General features: G+C 46.7%; 3 protein-coding genes across 3 annotated transcripts; 1 reads left to right on the top strand and 2 right to left on the bottom strand.

Annotated features, from left to right (window-relative positions):
• Window positions 1–4,746: 4,746 nt before the first annotated feature.
• Window positions 4,747–5,564, bottom strand: PtA15_16A303 (uncharacterized protein; the record flags this gene model as incomplete). The annotated part of the gene is made up of 2 exons (XM_053163980.1): window positions 4,747–5,030; window positions 5,117–5,564. 2 exons carry the CDS (start codon window positions 5,562–5,564, stop codon window positions 4,747–4,749), a joined length of 732 nt encoding a protein of 243 aa, XP_053027950.1.
• A 10,897-nt stretch (window positions 5,565–16,461) lies between these two features.
• Window positions 16,462–16,753, bottom strand: PtA15_16A304 (uncharacterized protein; the record flags this gene model as incomplete). The annotated part of the gene is made up of 2 exons (XM_053163981.1): window positions 16,462–16,638; window positions 16,700–16,753. 2 exons carry the CDS (start codon window positions 16,751–16,753, stop codon window positions 16,462–16,464), a joined length of 231 nt encoding a protein of 76 aa, XP_053027951.1.
• A 2,572-nt stretch (window positions 16,754–19,325) lies between these two features.
• PtA15_16A305 (uncharacterized protein) lies at window positions 19,326–20,135 on the top strand (the record flags this gene model as incomplete). The annotated part of the gene is made up of 5 exons (XM_053163982.1): window positions 19,326–19,401; window positions 19,461–19,541; window positions 19,620–19,745; window positions 19,851–19,993; window positions 20,082–20,135. 5 exons carry the CDS (start codon window positions 19,326–19,328, stop codon window positions 20,133–20,135), a joined length of 480 nt encoding a protein of 159 aa, XP_053027952.1.
• Between the last annotated feature and the right edge of the window lie 6,339 nt (window positions 20,136–26,474).

Raw genomic sequence — 26,474 nt, forward strand, 5'->3', positions numbered from 1 at the left:
CTGCGCAGGTGCAGGCGGGGGAAAAGGCTCTCTTCGGATGGCTAAGTACGCCAGGTCAGAGCCCGAGTCAATGGGCACCGCTGCCAAATGGGTTTGGTGGGAAGCCGGTCTGGCTAGAAACTCAACCGGGTTTTCAACAACTAACAGAGAGTACTCCCTTGCGAGGTAGTACATGTGTTTACATGCACTGCCATAGTGTCTGAAGTATTCACACGAACAGCTTGCAACCCAACCAAGCGTGCCCCCCTGAGCCTCCTCGTATTGAACAGTGGAGGACTTCCCGTCAATCTGGGAACCCAGATTTTTCCAGATTTTGCGGGGAAATCTGGGCTCGATCTTCCCAAATCCTAGATCTTCCCAGATTTCCCTGCAAAATCTGGGAAAATCTGGGTTTCCAGATCGGCGGGAAGTCCTCCAGTGTATGACTTGGATGTTGGAGCCGTGAATGAACAGATGTGAAACTGCTTTTCATGTTGATTAGTTTTGATACTTTTTCGGAGAACACGAACAAGGAAAGAGCACAGATACCCACATAATTAGCGTGCCTTATGACATGTATTCCCAGTAGTGTCATGACCGCTGGGCTGTACCCGTCAATGCTAGCCTTCGCGAGAGACTGAAACTTGTTATTCGTCTGGCGCTTTATGCCTTGGGCGACCTGAATCTGTGTCATCACAAACAATGTGTGCACCTGGTCCGTCAACACCTGTACAAGTTCGTCAATCCGTTGGCGCTTGCGAGAATCAGAGAATTGCCCTTTGAGTTTTCAATGCCACACCTCGACGTAATTATTGGTATGAGTCCCCTGATGGGGGGTCTATGTACAAGAATCAGGTTGGATGTAAATTAGCTGCAAGAGTACTTCAGTAGAAAAAAAAATTGTGCGACTGACCGAGCGGAAATACAGCAGTTCCAAGAAAGCTTGCGCTTCTGGACCTGCGATTTTGCCCCCCGAACTCGACTTCAGCCACCTGTATTGCCTCCTGTATGGCCGTTGCCATACAGGAGCATGCATTCGGTGCAAAAGCTATCTTTGTGATAGCTAGCTTTTAGCTTTGGAGAGTGGCACCGTTGGACTGCTTGTCAAATTTCGAGTCCAGCGCTCCTCCGCTCCCCTGCGCCCGTGGGGCATGACCGGCACCAGGCTGCCCAGTCAGGCCTCTCAGCCCTGTATAACCGGGGCTGTCTAGAATACAGGGGGGATGTGGCTGAAGTTGAAGTCGAGTTCGGGGGGCAGAATTGCAGGTCCGGAAACGCAAGCTTTCTTGGAACTGCTGTACATAGCCCAATGTGTCACATTAGTGTGCCATTGAATTTGCACGTAGCGGACAAAAGCCGGGTTGATGCGGCTCCACTTTACGTATAGTTGGCCAAGAAGGATTTCCGGGCAGACTCGCTGCTCGTAGAGCACATTGCGAAACTCGGTAATCGCATCCTCGGAGGTATCTTGAAGGTACGAGATTGCTTTGCCCTTGAAGGCCTTCAAGACGTGGAACACACACCAATATATCTTGGGTGCTTGGGCACCAAGGTCCGCGTAAGCGGCAGTGGCTCCGTTCTCAATAGCAAGAGCACAGTCGCTCATGATGGCACATGGGACAATGCCAGTGGTTTGTCGGAGCCATCTCAGAAGTTGTTCAACGGGCTCACTAGGGATGGGAGATAGAATGGAATTAACTACACCTCACGGATCATGTAGATTTCAGCATAGTAAACTTACGCTGCCGCTGATGCAGTGAACGCCCAGCAGACCGGCAACCCTTTGCCTACAACTGGATCACGGATGACAATGGTATACAAACTAAATTTTTGTCCGTCTGAAAGTGATGCATTGTCAACGGTGTTGTGTGTGCTATCAATCATGTACATACCCTGTCCATGGTCAAGAAGTTGTTGTTGTTGCCATGGAGATTGGAAGGCAAATATGAAATCTGGGGAATCTCGTGAGCTGGCGAGAAGGGTGCTCCATCCCTGTTGTTGAAGATTACTAGCCCACAGGGTGATTGATACAAAGGGGTTGGCATCTCGCTTAGCTACAACTGCCATTTGAGTTTGAATCAGATATCGGACGTGGTCGTACTTGATGTATGATGCTTTGGGGACAACACCTGGTTCGACCATCTGAAAATTCTTCATCAGTTTGGAACAATTTGTAATTGATGAGATGGAAGAAAGAATGAAACTCACTGCAAAAAGGTCTTGGCAAAGCGATAACTTGTAGATTGCATTCCAGCTGAGCCCCGCAACAACTCGTTCAGTAAGCCAATCCTTGACCATCTTTGGAAGGTGATTAATCTTCATTTCATCCTCCGAAAAAGGGTTGTGATTGTGCATCCAGGACCATTCAACTCGCAGTGTATTAGTCTTGATGTGATGAAAGATGCTGAATTTGCTCTTGCAGCCACATTTGCGTGACAGAGTGTGCTGCTTTTGGGAGTTCGGGACGGCCTTGTGAATTCCGCTCCGAAGACATATTAAATCAATCTGAAAGAAATGATACACGGGCCAACCCCTCTTGCCGGTACGAATGGGATTAACACATTTTTTCTTGGGAGATCGCTGGCGGCCCCACATGACAGTTGCTTGCATTGCAGTGATAAAGTCTTCAGCATCTGCCCGAGTGCAGCCCGGAATAGTGAAGCTGTGAATAGGAGTAGGAAAAATGGGTCCAAAACCAGGGGCACGGCGTAACATTTGGAGGGAGCTGGGTACAGCGGTAGCCAAAGATGGAGCGGGAATAGATTGAGTGAAGGGGAGCGGCACTACTTCATATATATCTCCAATGAAAGGGTAGCTGGTTGGTCGCATGATGATTGGTGTTTTGTATTTGTAAGGAAGAATTTGACGCTGGAATGGGAGGTCCACAAGATTGCAGGGGTTGGGTGGATTAAGAATCAATAGAGCACAAAACTTAAGAAAAAATTAACATTGATTTGAGAAAGAGCTTCATGAGGTCGGGTGGAGCAACAAAAAATTCAGGGAGATATAAAGTTGTAGGTTTAACATGTTGGCATAGTGTCCAGTATGCAAGAAAATATGAAAAATGACAGGCCTGCCTGTGTGCTGGTGAAGGAGAAATTTGATGGGTTATCTGCCAGGACCACAAGGTGATTGGTAGGAGATTATAAACCTGAGGCCTCATCCTGTGAAGACACGACTTGTGCCAAACACAGCATCTGGAAAGCAAAGGTTTTCCCAAAATGTGCGCGGCCAGAGCTGGCAAGGCTCATGAAGTAAATCCGCGCAAGAGGGAAGGAAGGTCCAGGTTTGCGAATAGTATGTGAACTTTAATTTATCCCAAATTGGTTACAAAGATTTGCCTTCACAAGATGAGACAAATAAGGATTATGTGTTGAATTGTTGTTGACAGATTCACAGGGGGTGAGGAATAGCGTGTTGCTAGCCTAAGTCATACGCCAGAAGTCGATATCTGGGTTGATTTGTTTGGTTTGCGGACCCGGGTCATGTTTGCATCTATGGGCTCATCTCGATGATCATGATTTGCATCTCCGAGGCTAATCTCAAAAATGAAATTGATCGCAGGTTTGGGCCGCATAGCCGACTTCCCTCGTGTTAAATTTCTTGCCGCTGCCTGGGTCCAAGGATTTGCATAAATGGTCGCCGTGTTCCCGCTGTTGATTGCTCCCCAGGGTTCCATGGCTGGAGCGCATCAGCGTAAGCCATGGCCCTCAGATATCTAGCTAAGCGCACCGGCGCGGAGGCTGACTTGAAATGAAAACAAATTCCAAAAAAAAACACCAAAAAATTACCCGCATTAGGGCATTGGGGCATCAGCCCAACGGTCCTTTTTTTTACTGTTGCATCAGCACAGTTCCTTTGCTAGAGCATCAGCTCCGCGCCAATCACCCGCTGCGGGACTCCGGGGCCGCCAGCGGCTTCGCCGCAAAATTGCTGCTCCGGGTTTGTGAGCGGCTCCGCCGCCAAACGCGGCTTCGCCGCGACCCAACTTGCGGTCTCAGGGTCCCAGGATCCTGGAGAAACAGGGAGAGTAAATTTGTCCCAACTTTTCAGTAAGTGACCTTGAAGTCAAGGAGCTTTTAGCAAGTCGGTTTGATTTCTCTGTTTCCTCAGATCTCCAACTAGATCTATCTCGGGGTAAATCCAGCAAAACCACACCTGAATCTCAGGCCCCCGCTGTATCAGGCAATTTAAACCCCTGCTCTGCAGGCCCTGAAATCTTAACGGAGGGCACTTAAATACGGGGATGTAGATTTTTACATCCTGTCTTTTACATTGCATGTGCAATGTAAAACCCCAAATATGTAAAATTACACATTTTGAGCAAATCAACTAATTTTACATTTATCCGGCCAAATGAGGTACCATGTTAAATGTGCTATGTAAAGCATGATGTGTAAAAGTGTACGCTTGGGCACGTCAAGACAGAAATTACGAGCTCCGCTTTACAACTTCCGGACATTGTAAAGTCCCACAATGTAAAATTTGAGAATTGAGGCAAATAAATTAAAATTACACCCTTGGCCTCACAAGGCACCCCCAACGTAAAATTTATACATTGTAAAATTAACATATTATGCCTCGCGGTGCAATTTTACAGGCTACTTGCTTGACGAAATGTCAGAAGAAAGGCAGAAATTGATGAAAAACATACGAAACAAAACAACCAATATTAGAAATTGGCTTCTCAGTTCCTTCCAACTCTCGATCAAACTCGCCATAAATCCAAACTAACTGTGTAACAAAACAAAGAAGGAAAAAAACCGGCTAAACCCCTGAAGCACCCCGGGCCTTCCGGTCTCTTCTGCTCCCTGTCGATGGTTTGATCGCCTCTGACGCGGAAATAACACCTCTCGACTCATTCTCATTCCAAAACGCCACAATCTTACTTTCTGATGATGAAGGACGCCCCATGTCGGCGGTTGCGGGCGGTTTCTCTTGCCGGGCCCGGTTTGAGGTCGCCTTCTTAGCCGCTCGCCCTCGCTTGTTTGCGGTGGCAGTAGTCACTGCGGGGAGAGGAACTGCCAAGAAAGTGGCCGGCTCAGCATGGCCTAGAGTTGCGCCAAAAAGAACAGAAAAATAAGCAAACAATAGTCAGGTCCTGCTCTTCAAGTGCGAAGAGGAGTTCCACCTTCACCTTTCTCGCCAACTTGGGATGATTTCCATCTATTTTCCTGCCAATAGGCCTCAGCTCGGGCCTGGATACGCTCCCCATTGCCATCGGCCAGGGTTTTTTTCTTGAAATTGAGTGAGGTATCGGGCTCTGGGACCTTCTTGGGACGACCACGAGTTGCCCGAACCGCTGGAGATTGGGAATGAGAAGATGAGAGCTCAGATTCTTTGGAGCCTCCGGAGCAGCCACTCTTTGGTAGAGAACGACTATCCGATGGAGACTGGGAATGATCAGATACTAGCACAACTTTGTTTGGGCGGAAACGCTTCGCTGGCGCGATATCTAGCGTTGAAGCTGGGGCGGGCAGCAATTCTGTTTTTTTCTGACTGGGACGGCTACGCTTTACCTTTGCCGATGGGGAAATCTCAACCTCCGGATTCGGGGAGGGAGTGCAGGCTACTTCAGTCGCCATGTTTGCTGGACGTCAAATCCGAATCTTCAAGGATTGTACCTGAAAGAGTTCACAGAACTAAGAGATTTTATTTCATAATCAGATAAGGTCAATCTGGCATATCCAGAGACAGAAAGAAAAATAGAACAATGTGAACACAATGTACCTAAGAGCGGATCTCGGCCTGCTCTGGTTTAGTTGGTAGGAGAAGAAAAGGACTGCGGTGCAGCTACGGTCACGTGAGCGTGACTTGAACAGAAACGTCTGTTAAGGGCAGTTAGGATCGAACGGCTTTGCGCTTAACGCTGCCCGATTCGACTCGCGAGACTTCCGGAGCGGGTGTTATCTGTGACACCGTTGTGCTCTTGGTCAGTCTTCAGCGTGAAGCTAGATGGCTCTGCAGCAAGGTACTCACCACCGGAGGTGGGGTTGGTTATCCTATTGCTGAGGCTGGAGGAACCGGTTCGGTCTGGATCGGCGTCGGTAACAAGAGTGCTGTAAAGGAGATTAGATCCAGTCAGCACTTCTTGCCCTAGCTGAGACGATGAAGCAATCTTCATACCTTGAAAGAGGCAGAGTTTGCTTGTATCGCTTTGGCTCTTTGTCTTGTGATGACGTGGCTAGAAAGGAGCGGAGGATTAGCGTTAGCATAATCCAACCGCCTGGGAGCGACATGCATATGCATGCGCCTGAGGGTCGCGCGGACTCACCTGTCCCCCTTGCGGGGTTAGGGTTCAGTTCCTTGCGCTTCCTTGACTCTGGGCCTGGACCTGAGTCTTGACAGTACCGGAACCTGAGCATCGCTAGCGGGTTTGGCCATAGCCACCTCATCTAAAATTACAGGAGGATGTGGGTCAATTGGTGGGAAACTAAAGGGTATTGGAGCGCCTGATTGGCTTACCTTGAATGGCGCCTGCTTCATTGGCCGGTGTGATTGATATAGATGGTATTGGTATGCCATTGTTGGACTCCGGAACTTCTGAGGGGGTTACAGACAGGTCACCATCGTAAGACATCTTCAAAATTGTTTTCATTTGAGTAAACGGTATTTGAGTGGGCAATCGGGGGTTGTCCTTTGAAATTTGCGCGATACTCTTGTCGACAAAGGCGGACTCCTCAGGCGTCCAACTTCGAGAGTAAATGAGCCAGCTGGTTTGCTCCTGAGGTCCACTTATGCTCCCGGGAACTGCGTCCACCATATAAGCGCGCCCTCCATTCAGCTGGTCGTCATGCCGCCAAACTCCCAATAACCCGTTTGCCTGACGTAATACCTTCCTCCAATAGTGTGAATGCCCAAAGAAACCACGCGATATTAAGGTGTATTCTTCGCCAAACACTGTGAGTTTGAAAGGCCAGTTCATTTCACTCATGAACTGATCCTGTTCGTCCTCGTCAAGAATAGTGGCCGTTTCAATTTGGAAACGAAGGTGTGCGGGCGGATTAGCTTCAGAAGAAGAGATCACCAATTGTTCTTGCAGCTTCCCAGTATCAGACAGCGTTGGTTCTTCAATCTTCTTCCCTTTGCGATTGTTTTTCTTCTTCGAATTTGTCTGACAAGTTTTACAGTGGAGCCCGGAGAACCCAGCAAGACCAACCGTTGACCAAAGAGTAATGAGCTGCGCAGGATCAGTCCGACTGATTCCATTTTGCTCAAACATTGAACCTTTGATTCTGAGAGTAGTAGTTGATCGTTGCTCGCGGGGATGAAGGACTTGTGCTTTGTGACAAGGACAGGTGAATATCCGCGACTCATCAACCAAAAAAAGACTGCGCAATGACTTGCATGAATTCCTCTTGGGATCAAGGATGCTCTCAATGAATAGGTCGCAGGATGCAAACTTGCCAGGTACAAAAGAGTTGGGACGGAGTGTCTGAATATCATCAAATAGAGACCTGGATCCCATCGTCAAGAAGTTCAGCAATCCCTTGCTTTCCGTCAGCTTGTGGGTGGCCCGCAATGAGAAATGTGCAACAACGCGGTTGAATAAGTTGGTTTCTTTGCCGCCTGATTCTTTCAGCCATAGGGGACTGAAGGTTGCATAGAGAGATTCAAGCGCAGCTGCCAACCAACAACGATTAGACAGAGCTTTCTGTTCAGTTTATTTTGCGGCCGCGTAGGAAGCATACGTGGTGTGTCAATTTTGGTTGATATTGACGGAGTTTGGCGGTCGACCCGTCTTGGCCCGTTTGGCCGGTTTCTCGTCTAGTAGTAACTCGGTGGTGTCCGGTGGGCGGCCATTGTTCTTGGAAGCAACACGTTCTTTGGTTGCTGCTCTTTGTTGCTTGGTGGGCTTTGTCCAGCCGATGGATTTGGATATGCTGACCTGTTTCTTGGGCTGAGAACCATACCTGATGGTCATTCCCCGCATAACCATCCCATGGTCTCACTCCAGGGCCTTGACAAAGGCATAAAGCTGGACCATTCCCTTCAGCATGCATTTTTTCCCGGGCTTCAAAAATAAACATGATTAGACATAAAACCCCATGGTTGAAGTAGAAAGAGAAAAAAAAATCACCTGAACATATAGTAGACACAATGCAAGCTTTCCTGTGCATTCGTCGAGCTGGGAAGGCCATCCTCCCCATCTGGGAGTCTTCTAACATTGGTCGACGGCTGAAGAACACAAACTTAACTAAGTCCCAGCCTCCTGTGCAGGCCGTGCAGCGTTTGGCTGGGCGTGCAGCATTTGGCTGGTCGCGAAGCGACCCCAACCGGAGGGAGGGACTTACACACAAAAACGCTTTTCTGGCGTGAGCCAGATCCAAGGTTTGGCTGGGAGCGGCCTCATTTGCGTCACCACACCTTCAATATTTTGCAGATCCTTTCTACGTTATAGTACATGATACATCTGCATAATGTTGATTTTTTGGTATTTTTCTTTGTGCAAAATCTTGTTTCTTTCTACTGGAAAAAAATTATTGAAGTTTATAATTTCGAATTTTGATTCTTGCGCCTCATATGACGCGGAACGAGCGCGGTCACTCTACAAGGATACATATGCTTCAAGAGAAGAAACTACCGAGAAGCCCACATCACTCGGTAACTCTGCAAATCCGCATACAATCACCCTCCCCTTCCCCTCCAACCGATCATCCGATCAAAATACTCGATCACTCAGCCGGCCGACAAATCGTAATGCTCCCGCCCCCTGACCGACCTGCCGACCTGAGGAGCGAGGCATCGAAGGTATCCTACATCTGCGAAGTTATGAACTCCCTTGGGCTGACCCCGAAGCAATTTTTCCTTGCTTTTGTGAAGCAAGACGAGATTAGCATAGTCAGTAGGCGGCGATTTTGGTCAAATGAATGCTGGGACTCAACGCGAGAGCTGCTCGAGGCAATTGGAACGATGATCTCCTCCCACGAACCCGGCGAAACTAACTGGAGTGGTTTCATCCTTGGCCAGGTACGTGTTTTGATAAAAAAACACAGATATGCTGAGTTATCAATTAATCACTGATTTCATGTTGTTGTTGTGTTCAGGCCCAGAATATCCTCAAAGTCGACAAGAAACGTGAAAATCCCCACGGAACGTACTACAGTTCAAAAAAGATCAAGGCGGATTTTTTCTGCAAGGAAAACTGTGCAAGAAGGGATGAGCAACTGACAAACAAGGAACACCCATTTCTTTACAAGCTCCTCAAGTCGAAACTCTTGCACCAGTCTGCTCTGCCGGATGAAGATCTAGCTGACAAAGATGATGAAAAGGACGACACCGACTCTCTGCGGGGTCCATTTGACAAGCCGGCCAATCTGGACGAGGATGCTAAGGCTGCAGGCAAGATTCATTGAGCCCATGTGGTTTGTCCGTTTCTTGTCCTTCTTTCTTTACTCTGTTGTTTGTTAATGCATGTCTGTGTTTGATTTTATACAGATATCTAAAACGATTTGTTCAATGATTGCATTCACATCCAACCGGCGCAAAAACGGAATGCAGCTTGAGAATGCGATCACCTTCTTAGCTTGTGGGGTATCCGATCGGGTCAACAAATATCTCAACTTTATTGGTTTAAGTTCGTCTTGTACAACCACCCACTCGGCATTGCGCACACTTGGAAAGAAAGCCAAGCAAACCATCAAGAACCGCATGAAACTGGGTCCAGCATTGTCTCCAAAATTCTGCCCACTGATCTGCATCGACAACCTTGACTTCCAAGAAGCCGTCCACGTCAAATCAGTCGACAACCAAAGCACTATGTTCCACGGTACCTGGGGGTACCTCCATCATCCCAACCCTAAGTTACTAGCTAGTGTCGATCCCAAAGACTTAACCCTCAAAGCGTACAGGACTGCCATTGCGAATTCTGCCGATGAAATCATTCCGCCTGCTAAATTTGTCTTGAACAGGAATGAAAGCTCACACTACCAATCAGTCCTGAAGAGTCAAGTAGCCAGCGTGTTTATGACCTATATTGCCGAGACAAAGGATAAAACACTGACTATCCCACTGAAACCGCCCCCCATCGAAGTACTAGACGCTCAGAAGCCAGACATCACAATGCTGAAGCTGATGATTGCATCTGACAACTCCTCCGAAGGCGTGGGTGAAGTACTTGAAGGACTTGCACGACAAAGTGGACTCATGCCGGCACAATTTGCGTCTAGACTCATGATCCTTGAAGGCGATCTGGGCACCTGTCTCAACTTGAGCAGCCTACGAGCCCAACAAAAACCAAACAACCGCCCCGAGGAGAGTCTTGCAAACGATTTCACTTTGCTAGGTGGGGCACACACTCTCTGGAACGTTGCACAGGCACTTATTGCACTGCATTTTGGGGACAGTTCGGATTCGAAGGACCTCGGCTGCTGGCACTTTCTCGAGGCGCTAGGAGTCAAATCAAATCAAGTGCTCAACAAAAAAGATTTCTCATTGATGCTCATTCAAATACAGAAGGTTCACGAAGCAACAATTGCTTATCTTATTCTGTATGCTTTTCACTTTTTTAATCTTTGCTTGAATTTCCCAACAGCTTGTTAATACAAAATACTCTTAATTTGCTTCGTCCTTTAGATTGATTATGGGGAAGCAGACGGACTCTTTCCCAAAAGAAAAGCTTCCGATGAAAGCAAAGGATATAAATAGCATCATTGATCAAGTCTACAAATCTTTTCTCTCTCCCCGGGCTCTTTTGAAAGCGAAGAATCCGAAAGCACCATGCCTTGCAAATTTGCTACTCCGCCTGCGCGATTTCTCCACCATTGTCGAATGTAACCGTGCGATGAAAGCTGGCGATATTGGGCGTGTAATGAATATCTGGAAGAGATGGTCGGTTATGGCGATGGGAATCAAAGGTCTCAAACACTATGCAATTGACTTACCGCGAATGTATCTATCACTCACGCAAGTACCGGGGCTGCGATTAGTGCTGAAGCATTCACTTCTCATTTCTCCAACGGGAAGGCCAAATCATTTCGTGGCAAAGGATTTCCACTTAGAAAACCAGAACTTCTTTTTGAAGTACTTTTACAACAACACCAGCATGGGTACAGAGATTGATCGGCTGAAGGATGAGTACTCCCTTGCCATTCCAGTTGTAAGTTGCATGATATTCTTTCTCTCTTCTGGAGAGATAGTTTGCATAGCGTATTAACAAGAGATACATCCATCTGCCATAGCTTCGAGAGCTCCTTGACTCGCTTAATGACCAATGCGGACGAAATCATATTTATCAGTCGCACAAAAACACGATTTCAATGCCGTCTATGATCAGCTTCATGAAGATGGCGAACCAATACAATATTTCTTGTGTCTTGCCAAAATCGAATCAAACAAACAAAACGGAGGTGCTGGACGTCTACAGCAATGGATTTAAAATCATGCAAACGGATGTAAAAAAAGGAAGCGCCAAGATGAATCGACTCCGCCCCGCAACCACTCTTCATGAGGAGACCATTGACGACACCAAGGAAGTCGAAGATGAAGGGCAAGTTCACGAAGAAGAGGACGATGTTGTCGATGTCGTGGCTTGAGTTTGGTCAGGGAGATGTTCAGGTGTGTTTCCCAAAGTTTTGGGTGGCTTCGGCCCAGGGTTTGTGGCAAGTTCCGATATTGCTGAATTATTTTTCTGCCGCATTCTCTTCTCATTTTCTTTTTTATACTGATCTAGCAGGAATTGGTCCTTGAGCCGTTTCACCCGCTTCCTCTCCCTCTCCACCTCGGCTTTGGTTGGAGGTTTGTTTGATTTAGAGGCTTCTCCATCTGCTAGCACCGCCTTGTTTGATTTCGAGGCTTCTCCATCTACTAGCACCGCCTCTTCAGTTTGTTGAGGTATGATTAAGGTATTCTTCTCCCGTATTCTCTCCACATTATCTCTTTTAAACTGTTCTAATACTACTTGGTCGTCGACCCATTTCAATCTCTTCCTCTCCCTCTCCACCTCGGCTTTTGTTGGAGCTTTTTGTGATTTTGAGGCGTCTTCTGTATTTTTCCTCTTCCGAATGTTGGTGTTGTTCCCCTTGATGTAATCCTGGTAAGTACTACCCGCGCAATAAACATCAACTACTTTCTTCTGCAAGTGTACCATCTGGCCGTCGATCATCTCTCCTCCGATAATGCGGGTTATTTCCGTCAGGGGTAGGCCCCTTTTAACCGCCAGGGAAAATGATCTGGCCTGTTGAATTTCAAACATCTGTTCAACATGGACTTCGGCAGTATCTGGGTCAAAGGTATCTTCAAACAGCCGGCCAAATTCCTCAAGAAGTTGATCAGCCAGTTCTTCCAGCGCCGGAGCAAGTGGGGTTTTTGTTGATCCGAGCCGGTAAGTTGGCCGTTGCGATACTCTCACGTGAGTTGTGTTCTGCGGATCATCTGGTAAATCTTCCCCGGTTTTCATGTACTGATCAAACGTTGATGTTCGGAATTTTCTGTAGTTATCCAGCACACTTGCTACTTTTGTCGGCTCGCAGTTAGAACATTCACACGTGGGGAACTCCATCTCCTGTTGGCGGGCACGTTCTTGGATCACGTTGGGATCATCAATGGATAATGGGATATACCCAACCCTGTACAAAACACAAGCATTGTAAGTTTCAATTTGCCTAATCCATACATCCAAGTCAGTCATCTTACTTGTTATCTATGGCAAAACAGACTTGTAAGCAGACTGGTGTGATGGCTAGAGCATCCATCCTTTCATCGTCTGTTTGTTGAGTTGGTGTTGTGAATTCCTCAACGCTGTTCTTACCCGATCTACGATTCGGCTCAACAAACAGAATTGCTAATCCATTTGATCCTCCCCTCCCACAGCGACCAATCATCTGGCAGATGGATGCAGGATCTCCGCGTCCGACATGAACAACTGATCGGACGCGCTTCCAGTTCTGGCCAAGGCCCAGCGCCATTGTACACGAGATTACTGGAAACTCCCCAGCTGCAAACTGCGACGTTGTCTCCTCCTTGCTCACCTCACCCGAACATGCGTGGAACCTCCGGGCAAAAGTACTGTTAGCATCTCCGTGGCCGCCCGGAATCCGCCTAGCCTCGTGGATGACTTTGGAAGCCTGCATCGTAAGATTTCGAGTGGTTGAGTAGATCAATGTCGGTATTATATCTTTGTCGGGGACGCAGGAACGCGGGCCGTAAAGTTGCAAGAGATCATCACACGACTTGAGTGAGGATTTCATTGGAACCCGGATGATGCGGATTTCTGGTCGACTGAGTTCTGCGTGCCGGTAAGATATAGAATCTTCATTAATCTTCAGGCTTTTGAGTATCCCTTTGATTGCCTGTGGCCGGCAGGTGGCTGATAGAAGGAGTAACGGTGCATTAATCCCTAGAAGCCAGGCCGCGATGTCTCCATACGATTGCCGAAAAACCGCCCGATCCTGATGGCGCCCGTGTGAGAAAAGCTTCTTAGATTTTCCGCTGGCAACCAACCCCCACACATAGATCATGTGTGCTTCATCGACCACCACCCATGAAACGCGATCCTGGAATGCTTCATTGTAGAAAATTCGGCTAAATATTGCATTGTTCAACAACACCTCGGGGCTCTTCTAGCTGTCAGCTCAAATCTCAACGGTCCGGCTAATCAGTCTTTTAACTTACAAGGTAGATAAATGAATAATCCCCCTTTAGTATCTCTTTTTCCACCCTCTTGTTTAAGTTCATTTTTGTGAGATTGATCGCTGATATTCCAAGATTCTTTTTTTCCTCTACCTACATATGTAGCAGGGTTTATTTTCTGAGCTTCCTGCCAGTGACACTCTGACAAAAGCGCATACCTGATTATCACTGAGCGAGTCCAGAGGGTTCAAGACCAACACGATTGGCTTCTTGTATTTGGGAAATAAATCCCAGTACATCTCAGCGATTTGAGTTTTGCCGACTCCGGTTCCGGCAAGGACAAAAGTGTCACAACTGTGAATCAAATCGATAACCAAGTCCAGTTGGACTTGTTTTGGTGGCTGGGGTCCGTAAACGGTTGCAGACCGATTCTTCAGCATCTTGATCGTTTTGTCATGGGCCATCTCGGTGATCTTCTGATTCAAGGTAAGCTGGCCTGCTTTGTTCTTCAGCACTCGCCCAGATCCTCCCGCCAACGACTCTTTTGTGTAATTTTCCAATCCCTCTTCGAAAGGCAAGGGATCTTCGGTTGTAATGTTGAGCGGCCCCGATTGGAGCGCATCCAACCAATCATCGGCCCCAGAAGGAGGGTTCATCTGTATGTCCGCCATCGTAATGGTGAATGATGTGAGGTTGTTGGGCTGTTGTGCTGCTTAGTGTTTTTCCCCGACTTGGACTTCCTCTCCATCTGTACATTTACCGTGCCGAGTTGGACTCACTGATCTATGTAGCTCTTGTTAATGTTCTCTTAATTTTCTTCAACTTGTTGCTGTTTCATTAATTATCATTAATTATCAATATAATGATGTGATGTTCCGATATAATTCTGTCGCTTAATTAATTCAGAGATTTCTTTCCAATTTCTTGTTATCGAATTTCAAAAATGAAGGAATGGGAATACAATGGCAAAAAAAATACCGAAAAATCCTGAGGATGCCAAACAGGCAGAAAAACAACTCAGAAAAAAGAACCATTGAGTTTTGTTGAAGCCAAGAGGGAACATCTGAAAAGTAGCCTCTATATCACGCCAGGCTCACGCGAGCTTGACGTGCTTGTGCATAAGCCTCTCTGGTGAGACTGGGCTGCCGCCCAGACCCGCTCACCACGAGTGGCTTAGTTAAGCTCGTGGGGAACAGCATTGCCTCGACGTCAGCCATTGTCCACCAGTCAAGCCACCGTGTGGTCTTTGGAAACCGACGCCTCAGCTCGTCAATTCTTGCCTCGTGGGATTGGCCGGCGGGGTCGGTGGGCTCCAGAAGGTCAATGCACATGGATTCAAAGCGGGACTTGGAAGGAATGCATCATATCAGCCGGGTTATGAAAGAAAGTGAGGACACAAAGGATGGAAGAAAACACAAACCTCTTCATCAGCACTGATAATGGCGCGGTTGCGCTTGACACGTGTAATGGATTGTCAAAAGTGTTCACGACATCCTTTGAGCTTCTTCATTGCAGAAATCTCGTCCGTTTTACCAAAAACCGCCATGTACGCTGCAAAAAACCCCTTCTGCTGAGCCTTTGAGAAGTCGACAATGCTTGTGGCCAGCTTCTCGCGCTCATGTGGAAGGATCGAGTGGATAAGGAATTACTGGAACAGTACGGTGAAAAGGATTGTGTAGTATTTGACCAAAAGTCCGCGAATCCAGCTTAGTTGGACTGGAATCCATTGAGCGGTATTGTTGCAGTACATCAATGTGGTTAGTAGGTATCCGGATTCAAAAAACCAGTAGGTAACGTCGGATATCAAGCCACCTGAGTAGAGTGAATTGCCTTCCTCGCAGGGGTCCAATAGCCTCTCTGACATCCATGGTGCTTGAAATGTGAAATGCTCTTGGCCTTGCCTGAAGGCACACAATATGATCTCCAAGCCCTTCCTGTAGTAGTGTAGTATGTAAGTAATTAAGGAATCAAAGCAAGTGAAATTAGGGAGTGGGATGACTCAACTGGTCCCACTGAAATAAGTCGTTTAGAAATTTATCTCCGCCACTACCCTTCTTGTCTGCGGTCTCTTTGATCTCACTAAGAATTTGATGTCTGTAGTAACGCGCGCAATCAGCATTGCCAAACGACTCGTGAATGTCGGTGATATTTTCCAAATGTTTGTCTGGCCCTGTTTTTCCAATCTGTGAATCCAGGGAAAGTCAGGCTTGCGTGAGTTTCATTTGTTTGTCAATTGTTCTGTAAAACAAATAAAAAAAAAATAGTGTACCTTGAGTTGAAGCGCGGTTAAATTAGGGTTCTTCTTGATCTCGGCGGCTAAATCTGCCATGGCCAGGGGGTCGGGCTTCTTTGAGTCTGGCCAAGGGTGATCGTGGAATCCTTGATGTCGCAGGAGGCCCCAGCCACTCTGATGAATGTCCAATCGGCATTTAGTTCCCGTGCATTCCTCCCAGTATACCTTACCCTCACATTGACCGGCTGATCCTGGGCAAACAGGGTTGCTTTGAACGCAAACATAAATCAATTGCCTTCTTCTTTCAAAGGGTCTGGCTTGATGACTTACCTGCTGAGAAACTCGTGAATCTTTCCGGGACCAGTAGGGGGAGGGCCAGCATATTGACATTCTTCCTGGTCGCAAAGGAGAACTCCGAGGCACTTGACGTGGATAACCTTCCATAATTTGTTGTTGCAATGATCCACGTTGATGGTCTGGCCGGAGTAGCCGACCTTTGGGAAGTTTTCAAACTTTAACGTCAACTGGATTTACAAAGGTGGTTGTTCTGTTGGGGTAAAGGGGGTAACCCTGCCTATCAAGAGAACAGCCGTGATTGATGAATGTGCTGAACCCCTGATCCATAGAAACTGGCAAGAACCATTTCGTGGGTTTGGTTTCTGGTTTCGGCGGCGGTGGGACTAGATCTTCTGGCTCTGGCGGTGATTGGTTGATGGCTGGTTGGGGTTTGGGTTTTGCGCAGGGTTTGCGGGCCATGGTATGGATTTGAGCGATTGTGGGTGTGGTGTGTTGGAGGTGTAAAGGAATGATTTGGTAGGTGTTGAAGGAGGCAAAGGTGAAATTATTAGTGATGGAGTCTAGATCAGGACCGGAGGGAACTCATGCGCGGTGGAGGAGGGGGTTTCATAGGGAACGTACCATGAAGTTTTTTCCATGCGTCTGGCTGAGACCATTCACCGAAAGTGGGAGCATCGCCATTGAAGGTGTTGGGGAAGGAGGGTTGGGTTGTTTGTGCGTGGGTGAGGTTGAGTGTTATCCAGGCCTAACAGTTGCAAGTGGAAGTGGCCGAGGCTTGGATGATCCAAGAATAGGGATGCAGTACTCTCAGAACCCTGTTGATGCTTGGGGGTGTAAGTGTTTGTATGTAAATTTAATTTTCACCGCGGGGGTTTGCAGATTTGCATGCACTGCAAGTGGCAATGTTATCTCTTAGGCCCTGTTTGGCACCGATATAATTATAGGTGATATAATTGCTGATTAATTCAATAAAAAATACAAAATTCAACATAAAGCCTCCAATTTTTTTTGTAGGCAACCTACAGTGCTGGTCTCTTCAACTTTGAAGTCAGATTCAACTGATTCAGCCATCTTCAGCACCATAATACCATTATATCACTTTTGACCAATATGAAGTGATATAATGGTATTATGGTGCTGAAGATGGCTGGATAAGTTGATTCTGGGTTCACAGTTGAAGAGACCAGCACTGTAGGTTGCCTACAAAAAAAATTGGAGGCTTTATGTTGAATTTTGTATTTTTTATTGAATTAATCAGCGATTATATCACCTATAATTATATCGGTGCCAAACGGGGCCTTAGGGTGTGAAACTGTGCGTGCAGGGCCACAGGACTTGATTTGCAAGCTGTGTCTTACATCCCAAATGTTTACATTTTGTGGGTTGGCCCTCTCCCTATGTAAATTTAGTCTTGCACGAGCTGTGGTACATTTTTACGTTGGTGTTTTTTACATTTGCCGCAGCTTGTAAAACATAGAATGTAAAAATAACCCACCCCCTTAAATACCCTTGACCTCTCACAAAGTCAAGCCCCTCCGTATTAAAATATAAAAAATCATCTTTATCCAACGGTGTTTTCCCAACCACCCAGTCTTTCAGTCATCCTTAAGTCATACTTGCAGCCGGCGTAGCTAGAAGAGCATCATCTTGGTATCGCCACCGCTGACAATAGTGTGGACAAGTACAATCAACCAACAAGCTGACATCTTCGCCAAGAAACTAGGCCCCAACAAAATGGACACGGCAACAGCAAATCTAGGCTTGACAGGGTAAAGTTTACCAACTTGGGGGGGGATGTTAGGGAGTAAGTGGGCCAAGGTGGTAAACTTAGATCATTAGAGTTTCAACACACAGTTATGCATAGACAAATCATGTACCTTTATGCATTACTGCAGCTACGCAAACTTGTACTTAGTCTAACTCGACCCGCCGGTATCGGTTCCTCTCTTTCCTCACCGAGATCGGACCCGATACCGTGCCAGCCCGAGCTTACCTGCGAAGCATTTCTTTTCGTCAGGTGAGTGTAATCAAATACCAAGATTGGACCCGATACCGTGCCGGCCCGAGCTTACCTGCGAAGTATTTCTTTTCGTCAGATTTGCATTCACTCCCCTGAGTGTCTTGTAACCCCAAGCTATGCGCCCCCGTAGGGGATCGGGACTTGTGTTACAAAGTTCGAATATTTCCCACTTCTTTCTTTGCCAGCTTCGATCATATCGGCAGGGTGCCAGGGATGGTACCCGGAGCTACCCGGAGAGACCAGCGGTCTCCTATCCGGCGTTAATGGCCGTCGTGGTGCAAATATGTATTAACACAGCTTAACCCAAGCTTCAACAACAAATGTCGCATTAAACTAAATCAATGCCCTGACTCGCAAGACTCTTTGCCCTTGGTAACTTTTCCGACTCGGATAGGCTCATGACTGCTCCAGTGACGCAAGGTGTAACTGAAGTGTTTTTTACACACATGGCCTATCACGGCCACCCACCACCAGCGTTATTGTGTCTTGTTGGAAGGAGTATGTGGTGATAAGGATTAATTTCAATAACACCAGTCTTGACTCTTCGCGCCATCGTGCCGCAAAATCAACTCGTAAGATTAGAGCAATAGTAATCCTGGCACGTTCGTTCTGACTCATACCGCGATGTCGTGTGTAGTTGCAGTTATGTAAACAATCAAACTTATCCACCAAGGCAGCTATTTGTCCCTCGGTGGGCCAAAGCCACGATTCCTCATAGGATTGACTCTTTGATCACCGGTCATACCAGCGGTGGCCCGGCGATTCTTATGCCAAGTGCGTCATCCCTGTTCAACTTTCAAGCTATCATGCGGTAGCAAGGGCACTTCACAGATATAAAACCGGCTCCTCATCTTGCCTCTTTCACCAACTCCTCTCAAAACATCGTCACATCCACTGTTTCTCAGCAACCCTGAAAATAATTTGGTTCGCTGCAAAAAGTTCATAGTTTACTTTCATTCGTGACAAGCGAAAAGATTACTTGGTCCTTTTTTGTTCTTTGCTCGCTGCCTCGATTTCCTCAGACCAACTGTGCAGAATATTAGCTCGGCCGTGATGAACAAGTGGAGCAGGAACGACGTTAAAGCTCAAGAGAACCAACCCTTGACATCTGGTAAGACGGAAAACCTGGGTATTCTATCGACGGAATAACATCTTGTATTTGAACCAAGAGGACTTATATGTTCTACACTTTTCGCCCTGGTCTGAAAAATGAAAAAAGATGACGAAATGGATTTGAGCAATCCATTGCGACGGAGGGAGAGGGGCCAAACGTTTGCAGATAACGATAACGCGGAACACCAGAGTGAGTTTTCCTTTAACAAGGGATAAATTTTTGCTGACCAGGAAGTATTTCTGCATCAGGCCTCATGCAAACTCTGGCAAGGTTGGCTAACGCTTTCGACACCGTCAGGAACGTTTCGGCTAATGAAGTCCAAGGAAATGGTAGGAAAACGATCCACCTGGTTATGTTTGCTGTTGAAAATCCAGCCTTCTGAAAACCTGTGTACGCTCAATTTTCAGGGAGCGCACCTGCTGCTCCAGCCCCAATCGACCCGGCACTAGTAAGGACTAGCGAAGCTGCGTCATCCGCTTTGAGGACGCCCCCTCGCACACCGAACCGCACGAACCATACAAGAAAGCATACCAGTATGTCAACGCTCCAAGCACTTTTTTCTCTTGTCTAACTGCGCTTTCATAGCAGCATTTCGTTACCCCAAGGTCTCTAATTCATGTGCACTCACTACGATTTAGTGGTTGAAGGCTTTGCCATCCAAGCCCCTTTGAACGTCAAAGAGCGTCCTCAGGAAGCTCAGGGGGGCCAAGGCCAGGTCCAAATCAGTGGCAGTCAACAAAGAACACCCCCAGGCCACAGATCACCCCCAGGAGCATCCGAGGCATGTTTTACTCCACCTTTATGCCCCTGAAATATTCCTTCTGCGGTTCCTCGCTCATTTCAACCTTTATTTACAACCCTTCTGATAGTCCGAAACCTTCGTCCACCCATCCACGCCGGCTTCCAAGTCGCGATTCTATTGATACATCCATCACATATATGATTATGCTGGACATAATTGTGGATCTCGGAAGTACAAACTGATGCATTTTATTTGAAGAATAAAAGTGGATCACATGGAAGCTTCTCCGTTGGCTATATCCTCTTGCCTATCTGGAGAACGTTCTGCTACATGACTATAAACGAATTCTAATAGTTCATTTGATTGGAAAGTTTTATTGCTTGATTCACGGTCCTGCAATCTGTGTTTTTATTGTAAAATAGTTCATGGTTTAAGCCATACAAGGAATCATAGTTTCTTCAATTTCTTTCATAATCAAGTCTGCTCCAAAAAGCTTTAGCGTCCAGTTTTGAACTGGGTAATGAATTGGTGCATCAAAATTCTCCAGTTTTCCTGTGGATATTTCAGATGAAGGGTTCAATGGTCAAGACTCAAGAATCAAGATGTCTTGGCTCTGTTGTTTCCCAGTTACTGGGTTACGCTCCAGCTCACTAGACACTGGAGTCTGCGCAAGTTTGTCATGATGAATAAACATCATTCCAAACCACATCAGGTCATGAGCCCTCTTCTTGAAAAATACTAAATTTTTTCATATCACTCAAATCTCACTGCTCAGCGTAGGGACCGCTTCTTCTTATTTATAAGAGCATCCTTACCGGTCGAGCTAAGATCGCGCGAGTTTGCTATTGCTAGCTAAATTAGTAAGAGTGAAATCAAGCGTACCAGTGTCTAGCTTAGCATTGAGTTCGGTTTTGTGTGCGGGTTGATGGCAGTTAGCTCACAAGCTAGCTGTTGCTAAATGCAGTGACGGTTAGCATCCGCATCGGTTCAGCTAAAAGCTAACCTAAATTACCGCTCGCTAAGAGCCGAGTTTAGCGACGCGGAGGGCACCCCACACCGGTCGAGCCAAATCAAATGGTAAGCTCACCTGACTACGCTATCAACACCCACCACCGGTCATGGAGGTTTGTATGTACTCTCGATGACCGGTACATATGTACCCTTGATGACCGGTACAAACCGGTCATCGATCAGCCAGCTTGAGTCTACTTGATGACCGGTACAAACTGGTCATCGAGGGGAATCACACTCGATGGCTGGTGCAAAACAGTACAAAACACTAATCACATGGGTGGATCCCTCTCGATGACCATTTGTACCGGTCATCAAGAGCCTCAAGTAGCGTCAATTCCTCTCAATGACCGGTGGGACTGGTCATTGAGAGGTTTTATGTCATCTCGATGAACGGACTGACTGGTCATCGAGAGGCTATATGTCCTCTCAATGACCGGTTAGACCGTTCATCGAGAGGTTGTATTTCCTCTTGATGACCGGTTAGACCGGTCATTGGACATCTTGAGTCCACTCGATGATTGGCTGGTACCGGTCATCGAGAGGCTTGACTATGTAGCGTCGAGTCCTCTCGATGACCGGCGGTCTGACCGGTCATCGAGAGGCTGTATGTCCTTCTTGGGGCGAAGTGGGAGCAATGCGGAGCTGGCTGGGGGAGGGATGCGCAGCTATAGCTTCGTCCATAAGTGTTGCCAGATTTGTCGACCTTTATCGAAGAAAGCCAAAATGGAGGACTTCCTGCCAATCTGGAAACCCAGATTTTCCCAGATTTTGCAGGGAAATCTAGCCAGATCTAGGATTTGGGACAATCAAGCCCAGATTTCACCGCAAAATCTGGAAAAATCTGAGTTCCCAGATTGACGGGAAGTCCTCCAATATTTAGGCCCCGTTTGGCAGGGCCCAGCGTCACATATGGTAATAAACCACAGCGTAATAATCCAAATAAGCTTTATGCAACCTTATTTGTATTATTACTGGGCTTACACAATTATAGAGGGCCGTTTGGGACGGCCACCGTCATATAGCAACAGCAGTCCTGTCTGTTTGGTGCGCCACTCAAAAACAAGTCCGGCCTGCGCTTCTCTCCTCCTCAAATCCAATGCCACGATGCCCCCACCGGGCTCCGCAACCCTTGACAACGTCTGCCTCTTGTCTCGCTTCCAAGACAAATGCCAGCAGAAAGTCATCAAGCTGATCATCTTGATGGTGATTCTAGCCTTGCTAAGTTGCTATATGAGTGGTCACAGACAATCAAAACCCCCTACAACAGTTCTTGGCTGTCCAGACGCGATTATGTGAAGTTTCTCCTTGGGTCAGGTGGTTGCAAAAGGCCATTTCCCCCCATGTTGATATTGAGACACATGGCTGACCGGATGACCACGCGCTGCGCTGTGGCTTAACCTAATTTGATGATAGTTACAAACACTCCTGAGATGTACATAGTTCAACCTTCTTCCGCTAGATTGTACTCTACTCATCTCTTCATTTGTTTCTCACCATCATCAATTCACTCACGTTCATCCTCTGGTCATCCACAGGTATGCCTCTAGTATCCACTCTCATTCTTCACTGTATCCCTAGTCTTACCGTGTTGTCTTCTCATCTCAGGTGCACCTCCACCTGAGTCTGTCAAATGAGTGCTCCTGGTCTATAGCAGTGCGGGTGTATGCTTAGTGAGAGGACTGCGGAATGTATGCAAAATGATTTCCCCCCTGAATCCCTTGCCTGCGGAGCTCGAGTGAGAACCTCAGACTCAAGAAGAACTCCAAAAAATCGCCGACTATCCCGCATATCCCTTAATCCACTGCCAATCTCATCCCAACTGCTCAATTCTAAAATCACTTCCACCACTCGCTTAGACTTTGAAGATTCAGGAGGAGCTTGGATTCAACTCAAGTGGAGGTATTGCCGAACCCCTTCTTCTCTCTCTTCTCCGCTCTCTCTCTTCTGATTTACTCTTGTTGATCATTTTCTTTATCTCCCAGGCTTGCTGTTGTTTCTCTCTCCCTTTACAATCTTATTTGTCTATTCTTTGAGTCGTAGTGAGGACTAGAACATCTGAAGGTACATTGTGATTTCATTCCTTTTCATCATAATGTGTCTTACTTATTTTCTCTTTTCTCTTTTATTGTCAGTTATCTACTACTATTAGCTTTAGGTATTAGCTGCAATAAAGTTGTTGATCTCAAATTCCTACAGAGTCTTGTCCCGCCGTTCGCGTAGCTCACAGCGTTCCTGCTGTTGTCATAGGTTGGTATCAGTGTCATTGTGTTTCACTCATATCTTCATTTGTTTCTCACCATCATCAATTCACTCATGTTCATCCTCTGGTCATCCACAGGTGTGCCTCCACCTGAGTCTTGTCCCGCTGTTTGCGTAGCTCACGACGTTCCTGCTGTTGTCATAGGTGTGCCTCCACCTGAGTCTTGTCCCGCCGTTCGCGTAGCTCACAGCGTTCCTGCTGTTGTCATAGATCCCCCAGCTTGTTGTCCTTTAGTTGAGATGGCTTGGCCTTTGTTGGAGGGTGGTTGCATAAGGCCAATTATCAAAAGGCATTGGATTTGGGTGAAAAAGTGGGGCCAATTGTTGGTACTGTGGATTAATCAGGTTTTTTGGGTCAGGAAGCGGAGGCGGGATTGAAGCCTCAGTCAATTGGGGGGAGGGTTTGAGGATGGAGGTCTTTTGCGTCGGGGTGCCATTGAGTTGCACCAATTCAAGGCCAAAGGGAGCGATTATGACCACAAATTTTGGGGTCAGGGTGAAATATCCCAAGTGGCGGGGGGAATAATGGAGCGTGAACTCCTGTCTTCAACTTTATGACACTTGGTGGGCTGCCAAACAGGGACAGGACAGAGGATAGCGTAATATGCCCTGTGCCCCCAAAAATAATCTGCAAAGTTTTTTATGACGCTCCCACATTTTTGTGGACAGCCAAACGGAGCCTAAACAATAGCCCAGGACTCACCAACACCGGTGTGGTGTTTCTGTTGCTAAATTTGGCTTAGTGCAGGGTTTAACACAACCAATGCCGATGCTCTTAGCTGGATTCTGAGCTTTCAGCTAATTTGGCTTGCGCTGAGCTCATCCCGGTGTGGTTGAATTTGGTAGTTAAAATATTTAGCTGTGAGCCAAACTAGCCACCAGTAAGGATGCTCTAGATGTCTTCAGTATCAATGGTGGGCTGATAAAACAGTATTGTTAGTGCAGGGTATGTTTATTCTTTTGCACTTAACTAAAGCTATAATCAATTTTCTGCAAATAACTATACTTTTTTTGTTGTTCTTTTTGGCTGTTATCAACGGTGGGCCACTGCGCTAAATTCAGTCAGTAGTTCAGCGTAACGTAGTGGATCTAAACTACAAATGATGGGGTTTTCCGTTGGCGGGCAGTGATTGCCACTACCGCTAACAGGCAACCCTTGAAACTATACGGCCTCTGTGAGCCTGAGTCTCTATAGTGACTGCAGGACACAATAAATGGGGGGACAATAGTTGGAATTCTTGGGATGAAGAAAATACAACTATAAGAGAAAGAGAGAAAGAGAAAGAGAAAAACAGAGCAGGATCAGGATAAAGAGAAGTACTAGGTTATTCTAGTGGGAATGCACGTCCACTGGCAATGCTACTCTTCAGAAGAGTGCTGCCAATCTGTGCTAGAAAGAGCTACAGCTTCCTCTCAGGAGGGTATCTGGATTAGATAAGTTTAATCCAGCCACAATTTTTTAGCTTCCTTCTGGATAGTCAAGGTTCTTAAAGGGAAACCTGAGGGACAGCCCTGTAACCTAGATTTAAGGCAAAGGCCAACTGATAATAAGGGACAGCCCTGTGATCAAGATCAAGGCAAAGGCCAGTAGATTTGGAGGGACAGCCCTGTGATCAAGAAGGAGATAAAAACCAACAGAAAAGAGCAGATCAAGCAAGACACAGAGTTGTACCTCTGAGATAACCAAGGTTCAGAGAAAGAGGTTACTTACTGTCAATATCCTAGGCGCCTGTGACGGTAGGTATACTGGGAGTGTAGTAAACTCTTTGGTGGTGATCCTTGGGTTATCTGGGTGGTGGTTCTGGTGTGCTGAAGTCTGTAGATCCGCCTCAGGCAAGGGGGATCCTGACTACGAAAATTTTCACAGTTTGCTTATGTAATTTACATATGTACATGTGGTTTGGCGCGCCTGGTAGCGCTGACACGTCACAACTGCGCAAGCGCGCTACAACTCAATAACTCAGGGAAGGAGCATAGTTACAAGGAATTGATAAGTTGTAACTATGGTTAAAATTGCATGAGGAAACAGAATATGAAGTCAAAACAAGGTTATCTCTTAAGATGAAAAGGATATAAAGTAATTTATATGTAACAAAGATAGAACAGGCAGCTTTTAGGTCAGCTGTGATGACTCTAAGGCTGACAGCCTCTATTGCCGCTATCAGCGCTAGCAGTACTATTCAACCACTAAAAAAGCTGATAGTGTTGTTAGTGCCTCTTAGTGTGGCTTAGCGGCCAGTAGCGGGCGCTACAGCTAATGGCACTGTGTCAGTAACTACGCAAAGCTGATAAACTAACATATATTGGAATGTAGTGTAACATAGTTGAGTGGCCCATCACTTTTACTACTGACCCAGTAGCAAACACTATTTTTTGGGAGATTTTTGTACCATATTGCATTTGAACAGGAAGAGTTCATTGTTAATGAAGTCCTGCTCAATTGTGGATTCTTTGCAGCAGGAGTGCCAAAAAACTACAAGCAGGCACAAAAGCCAGTTGAACGGGAACATTGGAAGGTGGCCTTTGAAGTGGACCTAAGCAACCTGGACTGGAAGGAGGTTTGGGAAGTGTGCTTTATGGATGTTGTAACCTAAACAGTTAGGTTACATATAGTGACACTTGCCTGCCCTAAGACTATGTTTATGGCTGGGAAACAAGCTGCAGAGCTTGTTCCCGTTGTTCATTACAATATTATTGGTTTCAGTCACCACAGGTTATGAGCCTGTGTATCAATTATACTATTTCTGTGTATCTCTATTAATTGCTGGTAAATCAGAGGAGGGTTTAATTGACCAGTCTCTTATGTTTCCGTCACCACAATGGACTAGACCAATAAAGAACTGGACAGGTGTTGGGTGTTTGCAATCAAGACGGTGCAGGATGTTGAATTATGAATGATCTCACCCGTGGTAGAGCTGGCACTTTGTACCCGGGTACCCGTGGCAGGTGCGGGTACCTGCCTGAATTTCCCCTCGAACTGGACACCCACACCCGTACCTGCACACTCCAACGGGTACCTTCCTACAGGCGCCTAGTACCTGTCAGCCGGGCTACTATATTAAGTAGAGCCCAGCTAACCTTTTTATGTAAATCCAAGTTTCTTAAATCCACACAAATGTGGAAACCTAGATCTAAGTTTTGGCGTATTTCCAATTCAAAAATAACACAACAGAAGAGCACACAATTTTGAGAGCAGTTGAAAATATCCCCAAAGACCCAAAGGCCCTATGGATGACCCTCCAGCTGT

The sequence above is a fragment of the Puccinia triticina genome, chromosome 16A (genome assembly GCF_026914185.1).
Source record: "Puccinia triticina chromosome 16A, complete sequence".
Lineage (NCBI taxonomy): Eukaryota > Fungi > Basidiomycota > Pucciniomycetes > Pucciniales > Pucciniaceae > Puccinia > Puccinia triticina.